Source organism: Betta splendens, chromosome 3, assembly GCF_900634795.4.
Source record: "Betta splendens chromosome 3, fBetSpl5.4, whole genome shotgun sequence".
NCBI lineage: Eukaryota > Metazoa > Chordata > Actinopteri > Anabantiformes > Osphronemidae > Betta > Betta splendens.
In genome coordinates this window covers 12,381,318-12,400,324 of record NC_040883.2, presented here as the reverse complement: position 1 = coordinate 12,400,324, position 19,007 = coordinate 12,381,318, and the positions used below count along the sequence as shown (strand labels likewise).

General features: G+C 50.6%; 2 protein-coding genes across 6 annotated transcripts; one reads left to right on the top strand and one right to left on the bottom strand.

Moving 5' to 3' along the window:
* The first annotated feature begins 5 nt into the window (after positions 1-5).
* hk1 (hexokinase 1) lies at positions 6-10,791 on the top strand. The gene is made up of 21 exons (XM_029144266.3): positions 6-344; positions 4,425-4,587; positions 5,471-5,619; positions 5,697-5,816; positions 5,897-5,992; positions 6,058-6,157; positions 6,234-6,417; positions 6,501-6,656; positions 6,738-6,825; positions 6,901-7,046; positions 7,153-7,345; positions 7,429-7,540; positions 7,616-7,764; positions 7,850-7,969; positions 8,053-8,148; positions 8,223-8,322; positions 8,542-8,725; positions 8,811-8,966; positions 9,056-9,143; positions 9,231-9,376; positions 9,462-10,791. Exons 1-21 carry the CDS (start codon positions 282-284, stop codon positions 9,607-9,609), a joined length of 2,757 nt encoding a protein of 918 aa, XP_029000099.1. The 5' UTR covers positions 6-281; the 3' UTR covers positions 9,610-10,791.
* Positions 10,788-17,267, bottom strand: tacr2 (tachykinin receptor 2). 5 transcript variants are annotated; one of them, XM_029144269.3, is made up of 8 exons: positions 16,960-17,267; positions 16,250-16,411; positions 15,603-15,802; positions 14,226-14,420; positions 12,549-12,699; positions 12,335-12,454; positions 12,180-12,256; positions 10,788-12,100 (listed from the first exon to the last, which is right to left on the bottom strand). In XM_029144269.3, the coding sequence occupies exons 2-8, from the start codon at positions 16,382-16,384 to the stop codon at positions 11,785-11,787; spliced, it is 1,194 nt and encodes a 397-aa protein (XP_029000102.1). In that variant the 5' UTR covers positions 16,385-16,411; positions 16,960-17,267; the 3' UTR covers positions 10,788-11,784. The 5 variants fall into 5 exon arrangements, with proteins under 5 accessions (XP_029000102.1, XP_029000100.1, XP_029000101.1 ...); XM_029144267.3 differs by having other exon boundaries at positions 15,507-15,802; positions 16,960-17,266; XM_029144268.3 differs by having other exon boundaries at positions 15,507-15,802; positions 16,250-16,401; positions 16,960-17,266.
* Between the last annotated feature and the right edge of the window lie 1,740 nt (positions 17,268-19,007).

The following is a 19,007-nucleotide window of genomic DNA, read 5'->3' as shown; positions in this document are numbered from 1 at the left end:
CTCACTCATGCTTCCTGGCTTCACTCACATGCTCAGAGGAGGAAGAGCTGTTTGGTCTTAGCCGCACATGAAGCAGCTCAGTCTATTTTAAACCACTCTGGACTGGACCTGGGATATTTTTACACCTCTTGTGTGGCAGACTGGGCTCACGGAGCGGAGTTTTGGAGGCTTTTTCCGAGTTCTGAGTTTGGATTTCTCTCCATCTCGCTCACTGTGACCGTGTGAGCGACTGAGGCGGTGTGTGCGTGCGTGCATGTGTATGAGCGCGACCGAGGAGCAGGATGATTGCCGCCCAGCTACTCGCCTACTACTTCACTGAACTCAAGGATGACCAGGTTAAAAGGGTGAGTGCTCCCCCTCCAGTGTTGATGTGTGTTTGAATGAGCGACAGAAAGTGATGTGAGGGAAAGTCTTCAAATGAAATGGAAGGAGAGGAGAGTGGAGCGCGTGTAACAGGGGTCACTGAGTTTGTTCTGTGCTCATCAAAACCCTGGAGTTTTCCACTGTTTAAAGGAATCTTTGTTGTGCAGTGAGCCTCTTTGAGGAAGTGGCCGAAACCCTCATCGTCTCTGAGAAGCAGCTCAAAAACCTTCTTGTTCTTCTTTTCTGATTTGAGTCACAGTGTGACTGAGGCTCAGTCCGGCCGGGGGGAGACGTGACAGACGGCACACTGGGTAGTTTCACGTAGTAGCATGTGTAACCAGACACGCCGCACACGGATGTGTGATTAGAGCCATGATGTAGGTTTGTAGAGGTGTGGCAAAAGGAGGAGGAAGAGGAAGTCATTGAACAAACTGACACCAAGGACACAGCTCATTTTAGATTCTCTTTTGTGTCCTTATTAAATCGATCCTTTTGCTTTACTTTGGGACAATTGAGCCAAAAGGCTGAATATTCGTTCCACAAATAAACATTTTTAATTTTAAAGTATGTTTAGATGATCTTTGGACATGACCGTCACCATAGTAACGGTGCTTCTCCTCACCTCGTTCCATGTTTGTCCATAGAGTCTCGTCTGCTTTATCATTCAGGTGTTTTAAGATGAATCAATGACACAAGAAGTGATGAGTGTGAATAAAAACAGCTGATTTAGAAGCAAAAATATGAAGGTGACACGTTTGAGAAGTCTGTGTTTATAGAAGAATGGAGTCTGTCCAGTCTCATAGTTCGCAGCAGGTCGCGGCACTTCTCAGTATTTCTTGATTTAATGTGACATAAACATTTGTTGCCAGGCAATAAACCCAGTCCTAATCTATAAACCTGAAGACAAACAGACTCCCGCATCGCCCGCGGCGCCACGAAACTCGTCCTGGGCCGTTTCTCACCATGTGCTTTCTGTTTCAAGTGTGGCGCAGTGTCTCTTTGAGGGCGCTGACTGATGATGTCACAGGGCATCACCAGTTTTAACAGGCCGTGAAACCTATATTCATTGTCCTCACTTTGAGTGACGTGAAGACACCACCTCCTCCCTCCACCTCTGCCTCCTGTCCGCTGTTGTTTCCAGATGTGCCAACGTCAGCTCAGCTCGTGGAGGTGAAAGGCATTTGTCTGTATCCAGGACCTGATGTAACACAATACACTTCCCTCCCTCTGCGCCTGCTCCCTTGGCCTCTCTCTTCCTAAAATAGGCCAGCTCTGAGCCATAAGACCACAGGTGACAGGCTTACACTCACTCGCTGGCAGGTGTGCGGCTATTGTGCAGCTTCAGGGCCCTGAACGCCACTTCTGTAGCTGTGAGAGCCCTGCAGGAAATCCACAGCCGCAACAGAAGGTTTACGGGCGACATCATTTACAGATGTTCTGACTGACTGGGATGTAGCCGTCACACGGCCCTGTCAGCTGACCGGCTCTCCTCCGCCCTCAGCCGTCTGCAGTGACTTTGACTGGACTTTCTTGTTCACGCTGAACGAAGGGAAAGTGCAGGAGAGGCAGTATTTTTCCACACGCTGAAGCTGTGTGTGCACGTACACACACACACACACACACACAATGGAGTCAGGTTTCATTGCTTCCTCAAACCACCTCGCAGTCACGGGAGGACAGGGTATTGTTGAGCGGAGGAATGCAAACAGAAAAGGAGAGCAAGAAGCAATAAGGCAGAAAGGGAGGGGAGGTCTCCTGAAACCTGTACACTGTGTGTCTGAGGTGTGCAGGGTGGAGAGAGTACACACTACACACTCACGCATGGAGCGGAGGCCACAGTGGCCTGTTTCCCTTCCCTCCACATTATCTGCATTGAAGCACAGCATAAAGCCCCAGATGCATATCAGAGCTTTATGAGATCAGGTGATGCCCTGCTGTAATAAATGTTCAGTCTGTCTAGTTGCAGAATGCTGAGTCTTAGCTCAGGGCGGCAGCGCTCTTTCCTGCAGCCTGAACTGAACCTGCGGAAAAGTTGGTCTCTAGTGTGGAGAATGAGTCCAACTTTTCATTCGGACACTTTGTAACGAGGGTTCGTCTCGTCAGCTGAGCTCGCACATGATGATGAGTGAAGACAGCGGTGCTGTCGGCCTCAGTGTGCATCATTAGAAATAATACATGAGCTCCCATAGAAGCGGTGGTGAGGAGGGACAGGGCGGCAGCGTTGACCTCCAGGTTGGAGTCAAAGCTGCTCCGATGTGTTTTTGTCACCTGACGGGCAGAGCTGTGCAAAGGAGCTGCAAGAAACATTCATTGGTTTAAAGTGGGCTGAAATGATCCATAGAGTGGAATCACTCAGCCATGATTTATTATTAGTTTAGCAATGTACTGGTTAACAGTCAGACAGAACTAAGATCTCCATGGTTTAGACTATGAAGTGTTGTTAGATGTCATAAGGAACATTAGGTATTATTTGTCAGACTCTGTGTTTTGGTTGATTGTTTCGTCTTTATATGTTGAGGTAGATGTGAGTCTGTAGCTGCACTTCATCCATCGTTGGCGTGTAGTTGAGGGTGTGGAGGCCTAATTGTTTCTACACAGGTAGAGAGTGCATCGTGTGTGTGTGTGTGTGTGTGTGTGTGTGTGTGTGTGTGTGTGTGTGTGTGTGTGTGTGTGTGTGTGTGTGTGTGACAAGCACCAACATGTCTCTGATGCTAGCTTCCCCGGGAACCACACAGTCCTCAGGGTCGGCTGCAGCTGCAGCAGCTGGAGGGGGGTGGGGGGGCGGGGGCTCCACGCCTCCGGCCTCGCTCAGCTGGTTTACACAACTACGGTGCAGGCTTTCGTTTATTTAGCTGTGGTCTAAAGCATGACAACAGCATATGCTAATGACCCTTCACTCCAGACTCCACATGTCGGCAGAATGTAGGGAATGTGACACCGTCAGAGCAGCTGCAGGCTGCAACAAGGAAGTGACTCTCAACTCACCATGTCTCAAAATCCTTGTTCAGAGAAGTTAAAAAAACGAGTAGAACAAACAAGTGGATCAGAAGTTTTGAAACTTAATTAATTCCATAACATATACAAATGGTCACCCTTGGATTCACCACCTGATTTTCCTCCCATAACTTCCTTCCTTCGAGCATTCCCAGACTGGTGTTGAATCACTCAGAGCACAGGAAACTCGTCTTGTAGGATGATGCAGCATTTTTATGTGAGGCTCTTTCAATGACTAACAGTGCAGACAAGCCTCGCTCTCCCCCTCCCTCTCTCCCTCTCCCTCCCTCTCTCCCTCCCTCTCTCTCTCCGGGGATTTGTCACTGCTCTGATGATGATCCAGTTGTGGGTGCGAGCTGCCGGCCGTGTTAATCCTGCTCAGCCTCACACGCTCGTAATGAACGCAGCGTTTAATCCAGGTCACGTGTGGACAAACACTCGGCCCTGGGTTTGTCACACTCCCACACCATAGAGAGAGCCCTTGCGTCATCGCATCGACTAATGCAACAGTGGATTTCACCAGGACTGTTTGACATCCTGTTTCCGAAAGGCCCGTATTTGCAGGCGTGAGTCCCAGTCACTGTTCGTGGCTTCAGGGCACACCTTCACTGGCTCTGTCTTATCTTCAACTTGGATTTATTCCCCAGAATCATCTGCAACTGTAACTTACTGTCCACCTTGAACTTATGAGCATCAAACCCATAATAAACACCACCAGCTTCCTTCTTTCATAGATTATTGCCCTGACAGCAGGGCTGGATCCACCCGGACTCAGTCTTGCCCTTTGCCACACTAATGATTCTTGTCATTAGACACTGACTTTACAATCAGACCACTGTATAATAGACGTGATAAAGGCAGTTAGGCTACTTTGCAATAAAGCCATATAGAAATAAAACTAGCTTATATAGGACTGTTCATGGATGACACAGGAGAGATAGGACGGTTGTATTGAATGTGTCATCCTGCTTCCAGAAAATGAAGAATGCATTGTCTTTAAACCCAGGACGACTGACTGTTAATGGTTCTTGTACACGAAGGTGATTTGAGCTGATGCTTCATTTCAGATTGACAAGTACCTCTACTCCATGCGTTTCTCCGACGAGACGCTGGTGGACATCATGCAGCGCTTTCGGCGGGAGCTGGCTCAGGGACTGGGCCGGGACACGAACCCCACGGCCACGCTGAAGATGCTGCCGACGTTTGTGAGGTCCATCCCCGATGGCTCGGGTCGGTACCGCCACTTTACAGTGACCTGAACAAGAAACACACACTTAGGAATGAGAACTGGACATATTAATCACAGCTTCACTACACAATAAAAGTACCAGGCCATTATACATGTACTTTATTGTTGTTGGAGCCTGAATGATGGACTTTACAACTTAGTCAGCTGAATGTTAATGGAAGCAAAATCCACCGTCTCCTTGTTTCCATTACGAACAGACAGATCAATACAAAGAAAAACCTAAATGTGCTGTGGTCTGTCTGAAAGTTGTGCTCACACACACCCACACACACACACCCTCACACACCCTCATGCTGCCGTTACTGTAGTTCCACAGTGCAATTACAGATTTAGGTCAGTTTGCTGTTTTGTACCTTCTACATGTTTTAACAAGTAGCTTTATATTCAGTCAGTTAGAAGAAGTTTGTTTATGGTCGTTACTTTATTTAGGGGTTTAGGATGGGAGATAAGCTTAAAGTGTTGTTGTTTCTATGAAGAAAGAACAATTCAAGTCAAATACATGCACAGTCTATTTGAACCAGAATAACAGCTTAGTGCTTAATATTTACTGTAAATATCTCATCTTACGCTCCCTTATTTAGTCTGAGGCATCGTCTGAGCACTGCTACAGCTCGTGGTAGAGCTGCTCCATATCACTATAGCATCAGACTCCATGTTGGTTTACGTCCTTCTCTCTGTGGTTCATAAAGTACTTATTTGACAGTGAAATAAAAATGGGAGCAGTCTTGTTTGTCCTGTTAATTAAAGTGCCCGTCCTAAACGGCGTGCGTGCGTGCGTGCGTGCGTGCGTGCGTGCGTGCATGCGTGCGTGCGTGCGTGCGTTCAACCGTAATGTCAACAATTCCACTGTTCGTCTCCCAACAGAGAAAGGAGACTTCATAGCGTTGGACTTGGGCGGCAGTAACTTCCGGATCCTCCGCGTCAAAGTGAGCCACGAGAAGAAGCAGACGGTCCAGATGGAGAGCGAAATCTACGACACGCCGGAGGACATCATCCACGGCACCGGGACCAGGGTAGGTCCACCCTGACGCAGGCCTGCACGCGGGCCGGGCCCCCTGACCTAACGCCTGGCGCTCTGTGTGGCTTCCAGCTCTTCGACCACGTGGCCGAGTGTCTCGGCGACTTCATGGACAAGCACAAGATCAAAGACAAGAAGCTCCCGGTTGGATTCACCTTCTCGTTCCCCTGCCAGCAGACCAAGCTGGACGAGGTAGAGCCGAGTCTGCGTAGCGGCCTCCGCCCTGTCGTGTCTCTGCCCGCTCCTCTGAGCCGCTCTCTGTTTGCCTTCAGGGGCATCTGATAACATGGACCAAGCGCTTCAAGGCCAGCGGAGTGGAGGGGATGGACGTGGTCAAACTGCTCAACAAGGCCATCAAGAAACGAGGCGTGAGTCTGAGCTTCTGACGCCTCTTCTGCCCCTGTGTTTGGTTTGAACCCGACCTTCGTTTCAGGACTACGAAGCCGACATCATGGCTGTGGTCAACGACACCGTGGGGACCATGATGACCTGTGGCTTTGACGACCAGCGCTGTGAAGTCGGCATCATCGTCGGTGCGAAAACGAGCCCGCGGACACGAGCCCGTCGCCGCTGATGCGGCCACATGTTAAACGGCACGATGTGTTGCAGGTACCGGCACCAACGCGTGCTACATGGAGGAGCTGCGTCACATCGACCTGGTGGAGGGAGACGAGGGCCGCATGTGCGTCAACACCGAGTGGGGCGCCTTCGGGGACGACGGCATGCTGGAGGACATCCGGACGGAGTTCGACCGGGAGATCGACCGAGGCTCCCTGAACCCCGGCAAGCAGCTGTGCGTGCCGCGCCGCGCGGCGCCGCCTCCCTCTGGCCCGTGGGCCCGGCAGCAGGTCCACTCTAACCCGGTGTCTCCGGCAGGTTCGAGAAGATGGTGAGCGGCATGTACATGGGCGAGCTGGTGCGCCTCATCCTGGTGAAGATGGCCAGGGAGGGCCTGCTGTTCGAGGGGAGGATCACCCCGGAGCTGCTCACCAGAGGGAAGATCGAGACCAAGCACGTCTCCGCCATCGAGAAGTGAGCGAGGCGCGGCCCCACGTGGTCTGGAGGCTTCAGGCCAAGTCGCTCATGCACATTCTATTTCTGTCGTCCCATCAGGAGTAAAGAGGGCCTGACCAAAGCCAAGGAGGTGCTAATTAAGCTCGGAGTGGAGCCGTCGGCCGACGACTGCATCGCCGTGCAGCACGTGTGTATTGTTGCTGTCAGTCAGGTCCATTAACAGGACCTGGAGCCCGTCTCATCCGCGTTCCTCCTCCCGCAGGTTTGTGCCATTGTGTCCTTCCGCTCCGCCAGCCTGATCGCGGCCACCTTGGCCGGCATCCTGACGCGCCTCAAGGAGAACAAAGGAGTGACCCGGCTCCGGACCACGGTGGGCATCGACGGCTCGCTCTACAAGATGCACCCGCAGTGAGTGGCCACGGCCCACGACTGGTCACGCGAGCCCGGCTCCCCGGCGCCGCCCGGCTCCCCGGCCCCGCCCGCCTCTCTGACGCCGCCCGCCTCTCTGTTTCAGGTACGCCCGGCGGCTCCACAAGACGGTCCGCCGCCTGGTGCCGGACTCGGACGTCCGCTTCCTGCTGTCGGAGAGCGGCAGCGGGAAGGGCGCCGCCATGGTGACGGCCGTGGCCTACAGGCTGGCGGAGCAGCACCGGCAGATAGACCAAACGCTGTCCGAGTTCCGCCTGAGCACGGAGCAGCTGCTGGAGGTGAGAGAGGGGGTTCGGTTACAGGCGCCGCGGCGTCTGGAGGCGTGGCCCCAACGCTGTTCACACGCTCTTCCATTCTACAGGTGAAGAAGCGAATGAGGACCGAGATCGAAAACGGGCTGTCTAGGAGCACGCAGGACATCGCTACTGTCAAAATGCTGCCGACCTTCGTTCGAAGCACCCCCGACGGCTCGGGTCAGGACGGCTCCCGCACGGCTCCTCAAGCCAAGGGGTCACGCTTTTATTCACTCGCCTGTCTCTTCTGTCCAGAATATGGAGATTTTCTGGCTTTGGACCTGGGAGGAACCAACTTCAGAGTTCTGCTGGTCAAGATCCGCTCTGGGAAGAGACGCTCGGTGGAGATGCACAACAAGATCTACGCCATTCCCCTGGAGGTGATGCAGGGCACGGGAGAGGAGGTGAGACGCAGCGGAGGTGGAGGCGGCGCTTCCAGGCTTCCTGACTCGCAGCAGGGAGGGTAATCTCGTCTCCGTCATCTTCCAGCTGTTTGACCACATCGTGCACTGCATCAGCGACTTCCTGGACTACATGGGGATGAAGAACGCCCGTCTTCCGATGGGCTTCACCTTCTCGTTCCCCTGCAAGCAGACGAGCCTGGATGCTGTGGGTGGCCTCTCCCTTTTGTGTGTCAGCTCTGAAACATTCACAGGTGGTTTATTTACCTCCGTTTTTGTGTTTGTGTCCAGGGCATCCTGGTGACATGGACCAAAGGCTTCAAGGCCACAGACTGTGAAGGAGAAGATGTGGTGGGGCTGTTGAGGGAGGCCATTAAGAGGCGAGAGGTCCGTCCTCAGGAGAGGGTTCATTGCTGCCGTGTCATGTGTCGCGCTGCTTCATGCTGTGTTTTCCTCTGAAGGAGTTCGACTTGGACGTCGTGGCCATTGTCAATGACACGGTGGGAACCATGATGACCTGCGCCTACGAGGAACCCACCTGTGAAGTTGGACTCATTGCCGGTCAGCACAGCTTTAGCTATTCCGGATGGAAGGACCCCCCGTGGTCGCTGCCCTGCTGCTCTAACGCCTGTGTGTGTGTGTGTGTGTGTGTGTGTGTGTGTGTGTGTGTGTGTGTGTGTGTGTGTGTGTGTGTGTCTGTGTGTGTGTCTGTGTCTGTGTCTGTGTGTGTCTGTGTGTGTGTGTGTGTGTGTGCGTGTGTGTGTGTGTGTGTGTTCACAGGCACCGGCAGCAACGCCTGCTACATGGAGGAGATGAGGAACATCGAGATGATTGAGGGAGACGAGGGCCAGATGTGCGTCAACATGGAGTGGGGCGCGTTCGGCGACAACGGGTGCCTCGATGACTTTAGGACGGACTACGACCGAGCGGTGGACGAGTTCTCTCTCAACCCAGGCAAACAAAGGTTAAAACGAACGCACAGCTCCATCCTGGATCCGTGCCTTTACAGCGTTTCCACTATTGCATGGACGTCTCCCTTTGCTTTACAGATATGAGAAAATGTGCAGCGGCATGTACCTCGGTGAGATTGTGAGGAACATCCTGATAGACTTGACCAAGAGAGGATTTCTGTTCCGAGGACAGATTTCTGAAACGCTAAAAACCAGGGGCATCTTCGAGACCAAGTTCCTGTCGCAGATAGAGAGGTACGACCGCAGCCCGTTTGAGCCCAGTCTTGTTTTGACCTCCTCATGTCCTCTCATGCCTCCGTCCGTGTCTGCGTGTCTCCATCCAGTGACAGACTGGCCTTGCTGCAGGTGAGGTCCATCCTGCAGCACTTGGGCCTGGACAGCACCTGTGACGACAGCATCATTGTCAAAGAGGTGAGGAGCGTCAGCGGTCGCACGTTCGTGACACACGTTCGTAACACACGTCGGACACTCATGAACCCGATTACCTGGTCTCGCTAGGTGTGCGGAGCGGTGTCGTGCCGCGCTGCTCAGCTGTGTGGGGCGGGAATGGCGGCCGTGGTGGACAAGATCAGAGAGAACCGTGGCCTGGACCACCTGGACATCACCATAGGGGTGGACGGGACGCTGTACAAACTCCATCCACAGTGAGTTCAGCTCATCGGTGCCCTGACGCGTTGTCCTGTCTGTGCCTCCTCCGCCCCCGCCTCACCCTGTCCCTCCCCCCTCTAGCTTCTCTGGGATCATGCACCAGACGGTGGAGGAACTCGCTCCCCAGTGTAACGTCAACTTCCTGCTGTCGGAGGACGGCAGCGGCAAAGGAGCGGCGCTCATCACGGCCGTGGGCTGCCGCCTCCGGCAGGAGCTCAACGGTCAATAGGAAGCGCCCCCCCCCCCCCCCCCCCCCCCCCCTCGCTGACCCCCCAACCCCCCCATTTCCCTGGTTCCCTTCCTCCTCCTCCTCTTCCTCCTCTCTTTTGTCACTAGTCCAGTGCGTGCGTCTGCTGTGTTCGGCTCCAGCGAGTCGCGCACTGTGCCGTAGTTTAGGTTGTGTTTGATTAGCCATTGTTTCCAGGCCAAGGCTGTTTCTGGGGTTAAACTCGTAGAGATAAAACACGCACATTCAGCTCCTGGGCAGGAAAAAAAAAGACTTCACTGGCTCCTGATGCTCCCGCGTCACCAGCTGGAGGATTCGACGAACGACGCCGGTGCGAGAGCTGCGGGACGCGATCGACACCAACAGTCAGGAAAAGCAGATTTACTGTAGACGAAGCCACCAAGCGTCTGCTGTTCACTGGCTTCTCTGTCTGTACTGTAAAGTAGACATGAGATGATGTATAAATGTGGAATGAATGAAAGGGAATATATTTGTTTAGGGTTTGTAATGTCTAACCCAGATATAATACATGATGCTAAACCTACATCATTGCTATTTATTGTTTTTTTTTATACTGGGTTTCTGCTGCAATGACCCAAACCTCAGAAGGTACCTGATGAACCCCTAACATGTTCTTGCTGTAGGCACAGGATCAGATCCAGTTTATTTCCGGTCTAGTGTTCTCTGATGCGCTCTAATGTCAGACGGTGGACTTTGAAGTCCAAATCCTCCGTTGAGCAGCAGGAGGTGGTGCTAACGCAGACGCCGGGAGAACAAGAGCGGCCGAACGCTGCCCTCAGCGAGTCGCTGTGAGGCCCATTCAAGTAGCACAGCTCAGTATTTCTAGTCCTCTTTGACATGAGTGAAATCAGCTCAATTATAACCTAATGCTCCTTTTTAGCGAGCGGAGGTGTCATTTTGTGGTGTTCAAGACTGTAATAAATTTAAAGAGATTGATTTTTGCACTAATGCGTCCGGTCGGTGCTGTAAGCGGATAAATAGGTTTAAATCCTGACTGGTGAGCACAGACGAGCACTCCAACCGCAGCCAGCTGCACCTGCTAAAAAGGGGCAACCAGCGAGGCTCCCTTTAATATTCCGTCTAGCTACTGTACGGCCGTCACAGTGCACAACCTGGACTGTGCCGGCCCAACGCTCGGCCACTAAATAAAAGCAAACCTGTGTCCGTCTGTCTTTTATTTGTCTGACAAACACAAATCACAGATGTTTTTTTCCCACATGACGTAACATCATGGCGTAAATACTTCAAACAACAACACACACAAAAGGTCGTCACCATATTTTACAGTAATAACTTTAAATAGCAAACTTACATTTCACATCACTTTTACTGTTTAACCAGGACTTTACAGGAGAAAACTGTTGTACGACCCAGTGAAGTGCAGTGCACGGCAACAGATATGTGATAATATGACAAACAGTGTTGGAATGGATCCATGATACTGTGTTTATGACCCTCGACGCCTCTGAACCTGGCAACAGGCTGCAGCACTCTGGTCCCAGAGTCATTAGTCATCATCACTTAGCCACAAACACACGTATGTCTTTTCCTTTGCAACAGTAGAAATGGAGTCAGGCCAGTTTCTCTGTATATCAGCCCTGAGATAAACTGGACACCTGCACGAAAGCAGCTATGGATGAATGTAATGAATGAGCACAAGCCTTTTTTTAGCTACTGATGTAGCTAACCTGCGCTTTGAAGCTAATTTAATTAGTAGTAAGATTAAATATGAATTTTTCAATGGGGTCAGTAGCATTTTAATAAATATTTTTGAACAACTTTTCTTTATGTTTGATGTCCTGCGTCTTGGACAGTATTGAGTTTGGTTTTTGTGGATCCATCCATTCTGTGCACTAACTAGAGAACCACTAACAACCAAAGGAGCCTCAACCCCGGCTACACTGGAGTGTCACCGTTTGCAGCTTTAGAAGAACTGAAAAAGAAAAGTGGTGAAGATCATAAACTCCTCTTTGGACTTTTCCACCATCTGCAAATCAAAATCATCCATCTGCACGAGTCAAAGGACCCAAAGGGACAGGTGCTCCCCCGCTGGGGGGTCAGGGGTCACCAGCTTTGTGTTGGTTGAGTCACCAGAAGCTGCCTCTCAGCTGCCACCCCTGCTTCCACCTGTCTGCCCTCTCGTTCACGCTGTCGGCTTCACCGCGGGGGGCCGTCGTCCATGAGCTCGGCTGCTGCTGATCTCGCGTCCTCCGGCCTCCTCGCCGCGTGCGAGTCGTGAACGAGCTCCTTGAGGCTCGGGCCCACGTCCCTCCTGGCGCTCGGCTCCCTGCCGGGGTTGGAGTTCGACCTGGCCGAGGCGTGCGCGTGCACGTGCACGTGCGCGCTGTTGTTGCGCTGGCTGCGGGTCATGGTCACCCTGAAGGTGTGCGTGTGCTGCAGCTCCATCTTGTCCTCCTCCGTCACCTTGATGAAGGGGCACCAAGCGAAGGCGTGGCGGAAACCGGCGCGGAACCTAGAACCAGAGGAGACTGGGTTTTCTGGTCGCACTTCTTTAGAAAAAAAACAAATGAGCGTGTGAATACATGTTTCACCTTTGGTTGAGACAACAGTAAATGATTGGATTGTACATGGTCGAGCTCATCGCCAACCAGAATATGGCCAGATACACCTGAGAAGGAATGGAAACCAGTTACTGAACCATTAAGTCCAACTCACAGGAATAAACCACAGGAAGTGAGACGCTGACCTGTTGAATGTAGCGTTGTTTATAAATGTCTCTGTTAAATGATCCCAGTATGAAGTAGACGTGGTAGGGCAGCCAGCAAAGGGCAAAGGTCACCACCACAACAACCATCATCTTCACCACCTGCGACAGATCACACAGGAAACGCAAGGCTGTGCCCAAATTGAATGAATCACGTGATTATTTTGACAGTGATGCCTGTTGGTGGAGCAGTGACCTTCCTCTTGGCGGTGATCTGGCTGTGGTAATGGTCCGACGCCTCCCCGGGGATGTGAGCGCCCCACAGCGTCTGGCCCACCAGGCTGTAGGTCCCGAGCATCACCAGCAGAGGGAGCAGGTAGATCAGCAGTATCAGCGCATACTGGTAACTACAGAGGGAGAATCGACTGGTGTCATGACAGCGAAAATCCATCGTAGTGCTCTTTGTGTCATCACCAATTGAAGGAGTGTGAGGATTTTAGCTGGAGTCCAGGTTTCGGCGACGGCTCCTCGTGGTTGATATAAATCTGCTCCAATAAGTGACCCGACTTTGAAAGTGACCCCTCACGTCTCGTCATCTCATCGCGCATCTACAAGAGCCGGCGTGACTGCGTATAACATGGAAAATCATTACGCTGTGAAGGAGAAGTTCAAACAGCCCCTAAGCCCCTAAGTCTGCAGTAATAGATGGTGATAAGCCGCCATCAGTCAGTCAGAGCAGAGCTTTACAATACTCCAATCCGCTGGATAGGAGTGATCCTCAGTCCCTCTGTGGAGCTTATGGAGGGAAGTGGCTGCACTTTGGGGACTTTCTTCAACTTAGAAAACAAAGCTCTTATAGTAAACCTGTCACAGTCTCTGGATCTGCTCCTTGTTTTATTTTGGTTCCAGTTTCCATTTCCGGTTTTATTTTGTAGCACTCCCGGTTTCTGTTTCTGTTCCTGCTTTACTTCCTGTTTACCCGTTGTCACAGCTGTTCCCTGTCAGTACCGGTCGTTATTACCCACACCTGCACGTTATCAGTAATCAAGTCACTTTGTATTTAACCACCACCTGTTCCCATAGTCCCTTGCCAGATCGTTGTTTCGTGTGTCATCGTTGTTCCCCCAGTTCATTGTTCCTGTCTGGCCGTGTTTTCATGTATCCTGGTTTTGCTGATCGATCGTGTATGAACCTTGCCTGTCCCTGACGCTGTCTCTGCCTAAACCTAAGCAAAGACGTGAATCATGACCACGCTAATTACAGAAGAATCTAATTATGTTTGTGAATGTAAACATGTCTGCTTATTCATAAAAAGCACGCAGCTCTGAATTAATATTGACAATGATGAAAAAAAGTGACACTTATTCATTTGTAAACTATTAAATTGGTTTGGATAAAAGCAGCCCAATTAAAGAAGAGGCATCTGTCTCAGGATGTGGGACTGAAATCTGGGTCCTACCTAAAAAAGGCTCAGAAGAGTTAAGAGATAATATTACTGATTTCCCACTGCTGGGTGACACGTCTAGAATCTTCATTTTAGCCAAATGTGTCTGTTTCTGATATGAACGATGGCTGTTTCCTCTGGGTTCGAACTGTACAGTCGCTTCACACAGTGTCTGCAAAGCTCAAGAGGAGCTTCCTGAGCGGCACATCTGCACTTGAAAGACAAAGGGCCCTTTGAGAACACAGACTGGCCCAAGCGAAGCCATCGGATCGATTGACCCCCTCACAATAGAGGAGGAGGCCTAAGGTATAATCTATCACCCATTTACAATGCTCTCTTTTCATGGTTCCACATTTGTTTGCATTTGGTCTCGGGAGAGACCAACGGCGACACATGAAAGTCAGGTGGAACAACGGATCAGCCATTAAAGGGTTAATGACTTATTGACCCTAAAGGATTCGGAAGCCTGATGCTCCAGCAGACTTTCACCTTAGTTGATGTTTCCCCCCATAATCATCGGGCCAGTCCACCAAGCACACGGTTCTGGGGAAGTAGAACTGGGTCACGCTGTAGTAGCACTGCGGGAACGCCAGAGCGATCGCCACGATCCAGATCAACGCGATCACAACCTTGGTGGAGGTGGAGGAGAGCCGGGGCTTGAGGGGGTGGATGATGGCCATGTACCTGCGGGGGAGCAGAGGGAGATGGATGGATGGGTGTTCAGGTAGAGGTGAGACAACACGGACTCCTCGCCCTCATCCTACCTGCCTCCAGTCGTACCCAGCTCTACTTGGCTGAAGCTGATCTATCTCGTTCGTGCTGACCCTCCTTCCCTGTGTTAAACATCCTGTTTGAGGTCTCGCCCTCCGTTTCGTTCTACTAAGAATGCCGATGCTTGAGTTTTAATTGAGGACTTTCTTGATTCGGGAGAGGCCTTTGTAATTTGTGATAATAAGCTAGCTCAATCAGAATTGATTTGATTAGCCTAAAGTGCAGTTAATCATCTCCTGCTCGCCGCCTCGGCCGATGGCGCCGCGGAGAAGTCCATTCGAGCCACATTAACGGGTGGTTCCACACATCGGCAAGGAAGAAGGAATTATTGAGTCCTAAGCAGCTTTTCCACCTGGGTGTCTCTGAGCATGCCTCGTTCATCAACACACCCATCGGCAGCCACACAGAGACCTTCAGGGTCTCATGCTGCATGTCGACACTGAGCGGAGGCTTTCTACTGAGCCTACATTATTTATTGCACAGCCATTGTGTTTTACCAGCGTGGATCTGGAATAAACGGGTGACTCAGTCGATACGCGGCATCATAATTTCAGCACAGTTTGACGGTGGGAGCAGACTGACCGTTAATGCTCCAGTGAGCATTAATGACATCTGCATCTCTGCTGCCTGTTGACCCATGTCGCCTTAACTCAGCATCTTTTCATTCGAAGCAGGTGAACAGCTGCTGCTGCCGCTGCTGCTGATATCAAGGGATGCTCGTGAGTGTGAATGCGCCGCGATTTCACAAGGACAGGCGCGTCGCTGTGGTCTCGTCTGGATGTTCTCGGCAAAGGCTGAAGTGTGGAATAGCGAGAGCTCCTATACAGAATGAATAAGGGACCCTGAATGCGTCACAGAGGGTGAGGTGGTGACCGGACTGCTGCGTTCAGGGTTTAAATCCTCATCCATCTCCGTTTGACTGTAATTAATGCAGCTCCTCAAAGCATCAGTCGTTATATTAGCGTCGCGGCGCCGACAGCAGACTGTTGGCCTCCTCACCTGTCCACTGCGATGGCGGCCATCGAGTATATGGACGAGAACATGGCAGTGATGGGGAAGAAGTTCTGAAAGCGACAGTACGCCAGGCCAAAGTACCAGTCGTTGTGAAGCGCGTAGACGAAGTTGAACAGCGTGTTGAAGGTTGCCATGGAGACGTCGGAGAAGGCCAGGTTGACGATGAAGTAGTTTGTGACGGTGCGCATGCGCCTGTGAGCGAGGATGATCCAGATCACGGTTACGTTACCGGTGACGGACACCAGGATGATGAGGGAGTAGGCGATGGCCCACAGAGCCACCTGGGAGGAGAGGAGAGGGATTCAGAGAGCATCTCTTGTGTCTCACTGTCGTCAGGTCCAAAGGTCAGCAAGCAAATCAATATCGGTAACGAAATAACATCAGGGGGAAGCTTGAATTATGCTGAACCAATGATGATGAAATGAACCAAACGTAATAAAAGCTGTTCCAAAAAGCCCACATACACCTAAAGTATAGTTAAATTACATCTGACAATTTTTTTCTGCACCAGAAGAGATTCTGAATATTATATATACTGTAAAAAGACCAGTTTAAACCAAATCATCCCAGAAGTTAATGAATCATAACAGAAATATCTCTTTATTGAGCTGTGTGTTATTATCCTGATTATTAATAATAAAACATTATCCCCTTCATGAGGAATTACTGCGTCACTTGATGGTTGAGGCTGAACAAGAAGGAGCTGGCTCTGACTTCAGCCCTCCCACCTGCCAATGGGGCTGCTGGAACTGGTTCCCAGTCGTCTCGTTCCCGTCGTCCAGCCAGCCGGTGGTGTCTGATAAAGGAAAGGAAGTGGCCTCCATGTCTCGTTCAATGTGCTGAATGAGACCTTCGACGTCCATGTTCTCCCCCTGTCAACCTGACAGAAACTTTACGTACAAGTGAAATGAGTCATACGGAGGATTGGACGCGGTGAACTCTCATCATCCTTCTCTAGATGCGTCCGTGTTGGGTGTTTCAGACTCACTGATCAGCTCACTTTGACTATTCTCACAGGTGATTAGACAGTTGGGTTTGAATTGGTCAAATTGGACTCAATTACCTTGATTACGAATTCCAGGTTTCATGTAACGGTATCGAGCCCGCTCCTTTCGGCCGTGAGGCTGTTTGATTCACAGCATCAGCGGAGTCGCGTTAACAATTACCCACCGTATCACTACTGTGACAAGTTTCGCAGCCTCCTGACGAACGGGAGCGCGTGGCTGTTAATAAGCGGCGTTAATTATAACCCGCGTTCGGTCCAATTCCAATCAGAGGGTCATTTAAAATCTGTCATTAAAGTGAAAAACCTTCCGACGCGCGTTGGCAAAAACGCAGAATGGTTTGGCAACACCTTAAGACAAAAGTGATCAGTCAATTTGTGAAGATTTCCCCGTGAAAGAGTCAAACTGCCGTCAGACCGTTACTTCCAGCTTACCTTTCTATTCGCGCAGCTGAGGTGTCAGGTTCAACATCACTTTGTGAGATCCATAAGCGTTAATGTCCGAAAAATCGCACCGCTCCCGCGTAACGGGCGCCGGGTCGTTCAGAGTGATCCATCAAACCACTCAAGATATATCCACGCCCTCGGACGCACGCCGCGTGCCTCTCTCCTGGAATGTGGGATTGAGGCGCGAGCTGCGCCGGGAGCGACGCGGACGCGCGGACGGACTGGCGCGCGTGGAGCTGCGTCAACTTCCCCGCGGAGAGAGAGGAGAGACGCTCAGGTGCCGCCTCTGACTTAGTGCGTGAGACGCACCAACAAACGTTAATGCGCTGTCGTCAAGACGAAAAGGTGTAGAACGTGCATTGGAAGAGAGGGAGGGGAATGAAGACACGTGTGGAGACAATGAAATGAATAGATTTTAATTTAAAAAAAATTAGGATACAATCAGAGAAAACGAATAGTTTAGAAGGAAAACGTAGATGTTGCATGGGGAACGCATCAGGGGGAATAAAGGCCTGGGCTCCACAGCTACCTATAATAACTACAGCTTCCACATCATCTAAAGCAATTTCCAGTCAAACTGCCCTTAAACGGCCCATTTCCCCTCATCAGGTCCTGTTTGACAGGCAACATGCAGACGGGACGGACCGGCCCTTTTGTCTCGGGTTGTGGAGCGACAGGGGGGGGGGGCCGCGTTGCCGTCCACGCGTCCATCCCTGGGTGCAGCTCAGTGAATGCGCAGTGATTACAAGTCAGCCTGGATCAATAGCGAGGAAACGGACTAAACGCTGCGTCCGCCTCGCTCCGGAATTCCACCTTCATCATTCGCAATCAGTCGAGACCGAGGTCGTCCGTCTCAGGGCTCGTTCTTGGGCTTCGACTTATTAGAAGAAGTCGTACATTGCGGTGCAATAAATGTTTCTTTGAAGGTCGTGTTTGATGTTGATGCAAGCAGTGCTGCTTTGTTTGATCTCACCTTCATTTCTAGGGAGCACTGAGTGGGTTTGTATCATTGTAAACATTTATATATATATATATATATATATATATATATATATATATATATATATATATATATATATATATATATATATATATATATATATATATATATTCAGCCCTAGCCGACCGGTGGCTGCAGGATCCGGTAGCATTCTGATACACACTGTGCTGTGTGTTCAGCCCTTATCAGTAAACAAAAGGAGGCACTGAGGACTTTTACAACAGCGGAACCCTTTGCGTCTGTCCTTGAAGCGATGAAACATTGAAATTAACAGGTTGTTTGTAACTCCATTCGGCTCCTCTTCAGGTGATGGTTTCTCCTTCCTGCTGTGTGTGTGTGCACCTTTTGTACTTTTATATGTTCACAAATGCGAATGGCGCGTTTAAGGACAAGCAGAGAGAATTGGGAGTTTCCAGCGAGCTGGTGACACTGTTCTGTGTGGTCTCCTCTGTGAAACTGAGCCAGAAGCACTTGACAGCAGCAGAACCCAGAACCTGTCTTCTCCTGAGTGCAATGACTGCATCAACTTAAAGTCTGTCATTAGATCTACTTGAACCCACCACAAAGACTGCAGCTGACTAAAAGGTTTACATATTCAACAAAACCTACTCTTTTTTTAAATCTCATAAGAACTGTCACAGAAAGACAAAAAGAACAGTGTGTTTACGTGACTGGAGGAAATCCAGCCAAGTTCAAAAGGTTTAAAGAATATTTGTGATAAAGCTGATGCTGGTCCTGTTGACTCCGTCTGCTGCGCTCAAGGCCATTTGTCCACAGACGCAGATAAGAGAATGTGGAGGTGATAAATGGAGTAAACCAACATAATGCCTGCTGATAAAACCCCACCAGAGCCAATAATATTAGACTCTTTATAACTCCAGTGAGTCATTATCACGCTGCCTTCATGCAAAACTTCACCTGAAATGACAGTTCGTCCACCATCATATCATTCTTACATGTCTCTGTTTGTGCGCTGTCGCTCCTTTTACTGTAAATATAACCTGCTGCTCTTGTGTTCAGTGGATTTAAGGACGGA

What these genes read in the sequence shown, in the direction of transcription:
- tacr2 (XM_029144267.3), bottom strand. Translation starts at nt 16,384, where the DNA reads ATGGACGTCGAAGGTCTCATTCAGCACATTGAACGAGACATGGAGGCC. An exon ending in AACAACGCTACATTCAACAG is followed by an intron (nt 12,257 to 12,334) that starts GTCAGCGTCTCA and finishes ATTCCTTCTCAG; the next exon opens with GTGTATCTGGCCATATTCTG. An exon ending in TACTGTTGTCTCAACCAAAG is followed by an intron (nt 12,101 to 12,179) that starts GTGAAACATGTA and finishes CTCTGGTTCTAG; the next exon opens with GTTCCGCGCCGGTTTCCGCC.
- hk1 (XM_029144266.3), top strand. Translation starts at nt 282, where the DNA reads ATGATTGCCGCCCAGCTACTCGCCTACTACTTCACTGAACTCAAGGAT. An exon ending in AGCAGACGAGCCTGGATGCT is followed by an intron (nt 7,970 to 8,052) that starts GTGGGTGGCCTC and finishes GTTTGTGTCCAG; the next exon opens with GGCATCCTGGTGACATGGAC. An exon ending in AGGCCATTAAGAGGCGAGAG is followed by an intron (nt 8,149 to 8,222) that starts GTCCGTCCTCAG and finishes TTTCCTCTGAAG; the next exon opens with GAGTTCGACTTGGACGTCGT.